At 39.0% G+C, this 11021-nt stretch overlaps 5 protein-coding genes across 6 annotated transcripts; 3 read left to right on the top strand and 2 right to left on the bottom strand.

The window, feature by feature from the left end:
- Positions 1-741: 741 nt before the first annotated feature.
- LOC119085835 (BTB/POZ domain-containing protein 2-like) lies at positions 742-2291 on the top strand. Its single transcript, XM_037196338.1, has one exon. The coding sequence runs from the start codon at positions 864-866 to the stop codon at positions 2178-2180; it is 1317 nt and encodes a 438-aa protein (XP_037052233.1). The 5' UTR covers positions 742-863; the 3' UTR covers positions 2181-2291.
- A 1809-nt stretch (positions 2292-4100) lies between these two features.
- On the top strand, positions 4101-4886 carry LOC119085857 (histone H2A-beta, sperm-like). Of its 2 annotated transcripts, none has more exons than XM_037196369.1 (2): positions 4101-4262; positions 4365-4886. In XM_037196369.1, exons 1-2 carry the CDS (start codon positions 4235-4237, stop codon positions 4727-4729), a joined length of 393 nt encoding a protein of 130 aa, XP_037052264.1. In that variant the 5' UTR covers positions 4101-4234; the 3' UTR covers positions 4730-4886. The 2 variants fall into 2 exon arrangements, with proteins under 2 accessions (XP_037052264.1, XP_037052263.1); XM_037196368.1 differs by having other exon boundaries at positions 4103-4259; positions 4362-4886.
- A 265-nt stretch (positions 4887-5151) lies between these two features.
- On the bottom strand, positions 5152-7074 carry LOC119085827 (conserved oligomeric Golgi complex subunit 8). The gene is made up of 4 exons (XM_037196328.1): positions 6489-7074; positions 6215-6428; positions 6004-6152; positions 5152-5933 (listed from the first exon to the last, which is right to left on the bottom strand). Exons 1-4 carry the CDS (start codon positions 7011-7013, stop codon positions 5190-5192), a joined length of 1632 nt encoding a protein of 543 aa, XP_037052223.1. The 5' UTR covers positions 7014-7074; the 3' UTR covers positions 5152-5189.
- A 149-nt stretch (positions 7075-7223) lies between these two features.
- Positions 7224-8331, top strand: LOC119085848 (G patch domain-containing protein 11). Its single transcript, XM_037196354.1, has 4 exons — positions 7224-7368; positions 7423-7850; positions 7917-7941; positions 8004-8331. Exons 1-4 carry the CDS (start codon positions 7319-7321, stop codon positions 8308-8310), a joined length of 810 nt encoding a protein of 269 aa, XP_037052249.1. The 5' UTR covers positions 7224-7318; the 3' UTR covers positions 8311-8331.
- An 80-nt stretch (positions 8332-8411) lies between these two features.
- Positions 8412-9808, bottom strand: LOC119085840 (probable serine/threonine-protein kinase DDB_G0291350). Its single transcript, XM_037196343.1, has 4 exons — positions 9590-9808; positions 8876-9470; positions 8665-8805; positions 8412-8592 (listed from the first exon to the last, which is right to left on the bottom strand). The coding sequence occupies exons 1-4, from the start codon at positions 9697-9699 to the stop codon at positions 8476-8478; spliced, it is 963 nt and encodes a 320-aa protein (XP_037052238.1). The 5' UTR covers positions 9700-9808; the 3' UTR covers positions 8412-8475.
- Between the last annotated feature and the right edge of the window lie 1213 nt (positions 9809-11021).

Here is an 11021-nt window from a genome sequence, read left to right as displayed (position 1 = left end):
TGCCTACACATTCTATGCATTGCAATAAATTTATCTCGTCTGGATTTTCTGGATGAGAAATTTATATTTTATTGTAGCGCATATGGGTAGCAGTCATGATAGTCATATTGTATATAGTTAGTTATGCCTTAGCGTTACGAATTGGTGTTGGCAAAATACATAACTTATATTGAGATATAGCCCAAGGAAGAGATACTTAGTAGACACGAATGTCAGATAGAGTGGACATTTCAAAATTTATTGTTTTATTTTCTACTTTAATGGAAAATTTTAATTATAAAGGTGAACGAATGGATCTGGACGGAATTTATTAAACTTCTTATATCGATGTCTTTCACGGACGGAAAAAAATATTTTAGAATCTATTACTTCATTTGGGTTAACATGAATTTCGTTCACTAAGACACCTACTTTAAAACATCTTAAGAATGTGAAATATGTTGCAGACATGGGCAAAGATGTAGCCAACTTAAATCTCGGCTAAAGTGCTGGAAGAGGAATGAAAGCATGATGTTCAAAGCAGCACAATATCGTTACAGAACAAGAGATTCATGCTATGAACGAATAATATTCTGATACAAATATAGATCAAGGCACAGCTCTGCTACAGTGCTGTGATCAAGGGAATAGTCAGCAAATCATTCAAAATTATTTCTTTAGAGGAAACAGTTTAAATGACTATTGCTACAAGTGACGTACTAAGTTGTAAGAATAGTATTTAAATGTTTAAACTTCGCCACCTCGCCGTGTCACAGATCAGCTGTTTTCTAATAATTAATTGACAGTTTGATCAAAGCGAATTCATTTAGAGTTTATTTGAATGATGTTAATTAAGTTTTATTTGCACAATACAAAGTGATAAAATGAGTGCAAACAATGGAACCGTGTTACCATCTGACACTAATGCGATGGTCTCAAGAGCACGACCGAACCCAATCGCGATCGAATCACTGAAACAACTTTATGAGGATAAAGACGAGACGGGTGATGTTTGTTTTATCATTGGATCTGATCGTATTCGTGCCCATCGGTGTGTATTGGCTGCAATCAGTTCTAAATACAAAACTCAATTCTATGGTTCTCAGCCTGACAAATCCGATGTGGAAGTAGTTGGAACATCGGCATCTGCTTTTAGAAAGTTTATCGAGTTCTTTTACTTAGACGAAATTGTGCTGACCGTTGAAGATATCGAAGGTGTTTTGGACTTAGCGAAACAGTCGCTTGTCAATCAGTTTGTCCAATTATGTGTCGATTTTCTCATCGAAATTACACCGTTGGACAATATGTTCCTGGGTTATCGTTTGGCTGTTTTGTATGATATCGATGTATTGAAGAATTTATGCGAATCGCTCATCGAAAAGGACACGGTGAAAGTACTTAAGTCTGAAGATTTTATCATCAATTGTGATCGTGATTTGCTTCTGACCATACTAAAACTAGATACGTTGAACTGCAGAGAAACAGAAGCTTTTGATGCCTGCATAGAATGGGCTAAGGCTGCATGCAAGCGGAGAAATGTTGATCCAGACGATGCGGAAAATTTGCGTCATGAGTTGGATGATGCCATCAATCAAATACGTTTTGGATCGATGACGATCGAGGAATTCGTCATTCGTCAAAGGTCGTACGGGGGTCTTTTTAGTCAAGACGAAACCAACGAAATTTTTTACATGATCGGTCAGCTTAAAGATTTCAAATCAGAAAAATTCAATCAAACGCCACGAAATCGGTCTACAACGAATTTAGCAAAGACATCAGCAGCGTGTGTGGTATGTAATCGAGTCATTTCTTATAAACCAGATAATAGTTGCACAGAGTACGTCATGGGAGCAATTCTGTCATTCACTTGTAATCATTCAATTCGCTTGGAAGGATTTACTGTTGGCTGTTGTGATTACGAGGGTTTCTATGTGCTTCTTTTAACTCTGAATGGTAGAAATCATCATATAAAAACATCATCCAAACAGAAGAAACAAAAGAATGAAACGACAATTACATTTGATGAGCCTGTTGATGTCGAACGCAATATTGTGTGCCAGATTTTGTTCGATTTTAAGAACTTAAAAATGTCCACCGGCTATAAGCTGGCCACAAAAGTTAGTTCAGACAACGTTACTTTCGTCTTCGATTACGTTAACTTTGACGATTACGTCACCAAGCTGTTGTACAACTTGAAATAAGTATTCGAATAAAAATATGAAAAAAATGGATTACTTTTTATGAAGACACAGCACTGCTCCTAGCATGAAGCATGAACATAGATAGTATTCAGAGACTGATGACGTTACAAGTTATTTTAAAGATAAACAATATCCTCAGCGATATTCATCGCCAAAGCCTCCAAACTTGTTACTTGATGAATTCAGTGTTCATGCTGGGTGCAGAGCTATGATGAAGATGATTATTATGTTATTAGCGGCAGACACGAGATTAAGCCCATGCTCTTAGTTATCAATTCCTTGTGAAATACGCATATCTCTAGTCCGATAAGATTACCAGCTGCCGCGTTAAAAAACTGAAACTGAAAGCTTTCAACTCTAATGTTATGCAAATGGTCCAAATGCTCGCTACGAAAGTTTACATTTAGTCCTTGTCTGAAAGTCAGTGTCTTACATCAAAATCCTCTGAAATACGTTTAGTCTAAATTTAGTCAGTCAAATCCATATCTTCGAATCTTAACCTCGTCAATTCATCAATGAAAACCCAACTATAAAACACTGTAAAAATCCATTTCATACAAAATAGTACTCTATTTGGCAGCTGTCGACCATGATCACTTTTTTTAGACGCTAATAATTTCGACCGGAAAGTCTCGATTGTCCGTCTCATGTATCGCTAATCTTATATTATCGTATGAGCGAAAACAAGGCAGCAATAGTCTCACTTGTCAATAAGTTCGTATTTATCCTGCTAGGTCAGTGACGTCACAACACGGCGCGAGCGAGATAAAATACCTTAAAACAGTGTAAAATTGAAAATTTCGTAATTTTCTAAATGAGAAGAGAAATGATAACAGATGGCGTTGCTGCCGCCTCACATGTGAAAAATTGGTACATTTTATGCGATTTTATGATAACACTCAAAGTTACATATGTCACGTATGATACGTGAGCCTGATCGTAATCGATCAATTATGGAACACACAAACCCTAAAAAATAGTTCAAAATTGTCGAGAATTACATTTATCGCACACGGTGTGTGTGTATTGTGTGCTATATACACGACGTACATAAGAGTAAACAAATTTACCTTAGAGAGCTAAAGGTTTTGCAATAAAATTATATCACTAGAAAAAGTGGTGTTTGCATACTGCGATAAAATACCTCACTAATATAAGGCTGTATATAAGAGACTCGTACTAATACTTGCGCAAGCGCTCGTATACGTACACGTCTCTTATATACAGCCTTATAGCAGTAATGTACTATTATTCAACTCAGCATCATGTTTGTAAACTGCGAACTTAAGCTGATCTGTTGCATAAAACGTTGTATGAATCTCGGTACAAACTCTAACTCTTGCTACAATTACATATCTAGTAAAGCACCTCGCACTCGATGTCAAAATGGTCGTAGACTGTGTGTCATAGTGTACATTCGGAAATTTCACGGAAATATTCCATCCTTGTCTTACGTATGCATTGGATTTAAAAGATCCGGAACAGTTCTTTTAGGGGTGGAATTATTCCATCCTTTTATCGTTGTCTTAGTCTCGATTAACAGTTACGAAAAAAGCACTCCGTTTACACTTTAAACAATAGAAAAAAAGCTTGATTCAGCAGCTAAACAGAGGCAAAACCAAGTGGTTCTGTGTAAGTGGAAATTAAGCCTTATGTGTGCACTGTATTGGATTTAAAAAAAAAAAAGAGAAATAGGTGACCACCTCTCAAGTGTAACGAGTTGGATACTCATAAGACTATTTGATTGATAGCTCCTCGATAAACTGATGGCAAAAGAAATACCATCGGAGCTGTGGAAGTTAAATTGATCATCAACGACAAAAAAAATACTTTGACGAGAGCCTCAGTTTGTTGTCAGCAACATATATTGCGCCTTTACGAAATCATCGCATTTCAGCCGTTCGCAAAATATGTTGCTGACAACAAACTGAATTCAGCATTTAGTGTGACAGTGTACACCAGTCCGCATGGTTAATTTTTGTTGAAGAATTCTGAACTCTTCTGTAATTTTGGCGTAATAACGAATTTTTGTCAGTTTCAATATTTCTATAAAAATGGAAAGCACATCACGTCCACGCAGTAAGTTGAGAAGTTCAAAATTCCAACAAGTTTGTTTTGGTCGTTTTGTGTCGTGACGGCCACAGTAGAGATTTTTTTAAACGTGGTTTTCGTTGATTTCAGCAACTAAATCACAAAAGGCCGGATGTATTATGTCCATCGGTAGAATCGAACGTAATCTTCGCAAAGGTAATTATGCAAAGCGGATCAGCAGTAGCAGTGCCGTTTGTTTGACCAGTGTTTTAGAGTACCTTTGTGCTGAAGTTCTCGAACTGGCGGGAAATGCTGCCCAACAAAACAAGAGAATTCGCATTACTCCGCGGCATATAATGCTGGCCATTGAAAATGATGCCGAGTTGAAGGAATTGCTGAAGGACGTGCAAATTCCCGAAGCGGGTGTGATGCCGAATATTAATCCAGTCTTGTTGAAAACGAGATCCGAAAAAAATCACGATTCAGCCGAGCTGGATGCTACGAGCCAGCAATACTAGTTGTGTCGTAAATTTTGTTTCCTTTTTTTCCATTTGTCATAAGAAGTGCAGTGCATGGCCGGTTAGGTTTTACGTGAATTGTTATTGTTATCGTTATCAAAATGTAAATTTAAAATTTCAATAAAACATTGTTCTCACATCGTTTAAGATGGATAAGCATTTCTACTGTTCGTTCGATCAAAACTCGTGCAAACTCGTGCTACCGCAGAGAATTCTCCAACTGAATGTTCGCTATTGATGTGACTGAATGCAAACTTTGGGAGTAGAAGAAGTAAAATTGAATATTGAAACATCGAACCAAGAACAGGTTGGAAGTCTTGCAAAAAAATCTCCGAAGTAGCTCGTTGAAGGCAATTTGTAAATCGCCGAACGCCTGAAAGAAAAGTCCCGCTTATTCACCTCTACGAATGACGTCAAACGACTTCGATTTGTAATCAATTTTATTGCACATTTCCCCCCATTACACCTTCACTTCATCCAAAATCTTCTTTTCATTATTCTGCATGATTGTCTCCACTTTGTCCGGCAACAAATGTTGAATCGGTTCCATAATTTGTTTCGCTCTCAAGAACGTAATACCAGCCTTCTGCAGCGCAATTTCATTTATGCCCAAGTATCCAGTCACGGTTGCCGGTTCAAAAACAACGTGCAAACATCGTTGCAAATACGGTATCAAATCGTAGGCGAAGCACGAACAAAATTTTATGAAATTCGTGCGTTCGTTTGTGGCGAAGGCTTGTTGTTCCTGACGATAGAAATTCAAAATGCACCGTCCCATCGATTCCAATGATGTTTGAACGGAATGCGTCACATTTTCGGCTAGAGCGATCGGTGCACAGTGTCGCAATTCATTCAGGCATGTTATGATGCCATTACAATATACAGCCAACGGATGAAAGTCCAACAAAGAATCCGGCGGTGCAGTGCCGGTGCTGTCGGATTTTTCGCGGTTATTGTCGATGATGACTTTATTGATGAGCGTGTACGTTTCCATGTCCGATTCGAATTGTTTGGTCGACTTGTAGATGCCATTCTGGAACTGATTGAAGATCACTTTGACGAATATCGGCACCATGAGACTACGAAAGTCGGCACCAATGCGACTGAACGACAGACCGAAGTACATGCACTGACCGAGAATGGAATCGATTGAATTGACGCTGTGCTTCAGATCCAATTCCAGTGTTTGTAGGAAGTCTTCGATCTACAAAAAGAACGAGCGGACGAAAATATAGGAATCTGGCCACAAGGGAGGGTCGACTGTTTTCACTTACCTTCCGTTGAAGCCAACTGTAGAGCATCGAGCCTAATTCATTTTTCGAATTCGATGTATCCTCATCGGGGAAGGTGGCCTTATACTGCGTGACGATATTGAACAAATTAACTCTGGTCAGTTCGATGGTTTTCATGAGATGCTGGTGAGCTGTGGAGACAAGACATTTAATTTCTCTGAACCACACGACAAAAAATGCATCGCAAACGAACAATCGGTGTTGGGTATGTTGCTCAATGTTTGATTGAACCAATCATCTCGGGCCCTCAGAAAAACGATTCTCAATTCAGCAGTGGAAAATGCTTGCATCCTACGAATGTAGCCCACGACCTGCAAACATTTCGGTAGTTGCAGATCGGTTTTCAGTTGACCGAGCAACTGCTTCAACATTGTGTGCCAGGAGGCTTCAATCGCCACGATTATGCTCTGAAAATGTTGTTGGATCAAAACCCACAGTTCAACATTTCACATCGCAGTGAGACTCACATTGATTATGGGAACATTGCCATGCTTGACGCCCAATCGCTGTACGTATGCAGCCAATTCCAATGCTTCCTCATATTTACCATCTCGGATGCATGTGTCAACCAGTTGCGGCAGTTCCAAAATCTCTAGCAGTTGAGCGTTCCGTTTTAGAGTTAACGAGTTCAATCTGCGTGACGTGTTAATTTCACTGGATGTGGCAATGAAGTCCTGACACTTCTTCGTCACATTCGGCATGATGCCAATCAGTTTGTCCAATCCATCTTCCGTTTCTTTGAACTTGTCGCTGATCCGTTTCGAGCATTCCGATGTTTTGATGAATGTTTTGTAGTTGACGATAGCTAGATCCTGTGTTTGTTCGACGATTGCCCGATTTTCTTCGCTGAGTCGACTTTGTTCCTTCTTCAATTGTTCGACTTTGTATGTGCCCAATTTGTCGAGATAGGCGAACAGTTCGGTTTCGTTTTTTAAATTGTCTGGTATCCCGTCAGGGAAGATAAGTTTAGAAATTCTGTCTTCCAAATCCATCCTGTGATTTTGTACCAGAACGTATGTTTACATGGTTAACCCTGTATACGTCACGAGTGACATGTAATTTTCGCCATTTTCGCTCGATTCATCGCCATTTTCTCTCGATTCATTTATGTCGTTCATTTGATGAATCCGATGAATGCGTAAAACGGAAAGTGACTTTTTCGATGAACAAAATCTAGTATAATTTACGTAACACCCAAGGTTTCCTCTAGTCCCGTTCGACTCTCTAGTCAACTTACATTTTGTGGTGTTTGTAAACAACTTGAGTTGCCATCGTTAAGCAGTTTTTATGCGGAATAATGTCTAGTGAAGAAGAGGATTACATGTCGGATGCTTTTCTCCCAAAAGAGTAAGACCTCATTCTGTTGCCACAACAGTTTAAACTCCAACCAGTCTTCACCAGGTCCAACGAAATCCGCCCCGGTCTCTACAAATCTAAAGTCGATCAACATTCAATAGCCGTTTCTGCAAAGAAAGCGAAATACGACGAGGACCATCGCGCAAAGATGAAACCAGCCAAAGTGCTGGAAGAGGAACAACGTCACAGAGGCTTGAGTAGCGCTATAACGTCACAAAACAAAGGATTCGCAATGCTAATGAAAATGGGTTACAAAGAGGGAGAGGCGATCGGCAAGTCGTCGAAAGGTGGTATTTTAGAACCAATCGGAATTGACATTAAAACGGACCGTGGAGGCTTAGGACGGGATGCTGCGTTGAAACAGTTGAAAGAACATCGTCAATTGATTCGACTGAATCGATTGAAGGCAAACGATAGCGGAGGCGCTATTTCCACCGATGAGTTCAGAAAGCGGATGACTCAACGAGCACAAGGTTAGGGATGTTGTCGCTTTGAGAGACAAGCTGATCAATTGATGAAAATTTAATATTTTTCCACAGGAAAGCAAATGGAAGCTGATTTGGGGTGAGTGGAAGCTCAAACACCAAATGGTCGGAGTGACCTAATTTATTGGAATTTGTTTCTAGGAAATGTCAACGGGCATGCGAAAAACTGGACCTGGAAGAGAAAATCGAAAAGCCCGCTCTGGCATGGTTCTGGCCGAATCGACAGACAACGGAAGAGGATGATGCAGAAGACCAGGACGAATCAGACGATGACAAAGAAGAGGAAGAAGGAGAAGAAGAAATCGAGTATGAACTTACCGAGAAGCTTGAAATGATTACGAACTACGTACGAACGACATACTTGTACTGTCATTGGTGCGGGACAAAGTACTCGGATATAGACGATTTGAATAGTGGCTGTCCGGGCTTGACTAAAGATGACCATTAAAAATTAATTTATTCGAACCGATGGGAATGGTTTCAGTGTTGACTCTAGCGGATTTTGTTTCATCTGGCGCGTCAGACGTTCAATGAACATACCGAGACCGGTAATTTTTAGAAAATTTGTTTTATTTCTTACCAACATATCACGGCGCGTAACATGAATCTTATTTTAAATTCGACTCTCAAGCTTTCCAATCAAATCATTCGTCCTCTCAATAACGCTATAAACAAACGGTCGTTCCATTGGATTGATGCGAAGCATAAACGTAATCAAATTTTGCATGTCCTGCAAGGAAGGTGATAGAGGTAACAAAAATGGTTAAGTGAATTTCATTCGTCGAATGTCGTTCGTGTATACCTGTGAATAAGGCCAGTCGTCGGAAAAGGTAATGTTACCACTCAAAACTGCCAAAGCAACTGAATCACCTTTTTCATAAATCGGATCGAAAGGACACTTAGCTGTTGGCGAACACATTGCATACAAAATACATCCAAGGCTCTGTGTAAGAAAATTTGTTTTGGTTGGTTAGGCGTCTCGACATTGGCAAATGTTTCATGCTTTCACTTACCCAAATATCGGTTCGTTCATCAATCATACAGTAACTTTCTACGCTGAACAATTCCGGCGCCCTATAAACAATCGAACAACGCTCCTCGGCCAAGTCTTTCAATTTTTGAGCCTCTTGCTGGCCGCGTATCTGTACTCGAGCTACTGCAGCCGATCCCAAATCGACGATGATCGGTTCCATTCCATTGGACAAACAAATGTTTGCCGTCTTTAAATCACGATGAGCCAACGGCTCCGGTTGAGCTTCGTGAAAGGCACGCAGTCCTTCACAAATTCCTAGGAATAATTGCAATATTTGACCTTCTGGCATACAGTCTTTGTTTCTGGCCCGAAAGTTCAGGTGATCTTGCAGGGAACCGTTCTTATAGTACGGTAACACAATGTACACTTCACTGGTTGCATTGACGACTATATCAGCCTGGCCGGTTACCGCATGATCTATGACTCGTATTACATTTTCACTGTTGATTCTGCTCATCAGTTCGATTTCTTTTAACGCGATGTCCTGGTCATCGATACTGTGACACGTAATTCGTTTAAGTGCAAATTTTGTTCGTGTTGTATTGTTCTCTACGAGGTCGATCATACTGAAACCACTGCAAAATAATGGAAAATCATCGAGTGATGAATTGATAAAGAAGGTGGACGTTTCTACGCAATTGCTCATAGAAAACAGTGATTTTGCTACACAGATTTTCTATCTGATCGCACTCACCCTGTAGCAATGTTATCTAGAACCGTATACTTCGCCCCATTTATTGTTAATTGTTCACGGGTACAGAAACATCCAGTCTTAAATAGTATCGCCCAACCGATGCTATTCATTTTGAAGTTTTGGCTTAAAAATTAACAGAAAATAACAAAAACAATTTTCTAATCAAAATATTTTCATTTTGACTGCAGCTGCCCCAGTAACATTACACGATGACATTTGGTGACACAAATTACGAATCGTTTTCTCGAACGGTACTAGATTTTGAATATTTCGAATTAGAAGGCGCACTAACTAATGTTGTGAAATTTGATCGATAATAGCGTTGAGCCAGAGCTTTTAATGAACATCAAAACAATAAAATGGTTGCCACACACATTGTTTTTCATATAAGGGGTCGTAACTCTGACAAAATTTCAGAAAATTTGAGATTATTCTAAGTTTATCACAGACTATTACCAAGGTTCTGAAAGAACAGGTTAAGACACTTCTGAGTTGATCAGGAAGGCGGTGAAACACAAATTTTGACAATTTAGACAGGTTTTGTTAAACACATTCATGACAGGTTGTAAGAAATGTCAACTTGATAAAAACAATTTGTTTTCTTCAAGTTTTCTTTTCGTACAATCTTTAATGAGTGTGTCTAACAAAACATGCCTAAATTGTCAAATTTTGTGTTTCGTATAAGGGTCTGAACCTGTTCTTTCTGAGCATTGACTGTTACGCCTTGATTCCCAATTCATTTGTTCATCCTCTGATTCACCCAAAATTTACATTATGAAGTGCACTTTTTTCAGTAAAAAGTAATGTTAAATGTGTTACCACTGCGTAAATATGGTTTCCACTACCCATCAACAGTCTTAAAACGTCGAAAAACGTAGTATCACGGTCTCAAAAGAATTGTCTTTTGAGCCGTTTTTTGAATTTTTGCTTTCACTCGGGAGTTCTTCCTGAGCTAGGCTTTTACGAGCAAATATGTGTGGAAGTATAAATTGTGGAAGTATAAATTCTCACAGCGAAAATACTTCCAACCAGTAAATGCACATTTATATCGGGTCATAGTCTCAACAGAAATTGACACAAAAATGCGGTTCTGCTTTTCAATCAATTCTATCTACCGATTTCTCTTCAACGTTACAAATTCCCTTTTGGCTTCGCGTATAATAGTTTCTAAAAACTCACTTTTTACCAACTTTTTGATCAGAAAATCAACTATTTCTCGAAACTATTTCAGTTACTTTTTCCACTTTTTTACTATAAATTTTCCGTGGAAGCCTATATACATGAAAGCTTATGTGCCATTGTTATTTCTGCTCATAGATAATGTCTGAGATGTGCAGACGAAATATTTGGCATTAAATAAAAAATACAAACGAGCGAACGAGACAAAAAAAAAAGAATTTTACTTTCCGCTCATCAAAAAAAAGACATTTCT

The sequence above is a fragment of the Bradysia coprophila genome, chromosome IV, assembly GCF_014529535.1.
Source record: "Bradysia coprophila strain Holo2 chromosome IV, BU_Bcop_v1, whole genome shotgun sequence".
In the NCBI taxonomy this organism is placed as follows: Eukaryota; Metazoa; Arthropoda; class Insecta; order Diptera; family Sciaridae; genus Bradysia; species Bradysia coprophila.
This window is presented reverse-complemented; position numbering and strand designations above follow the sequence as displayed.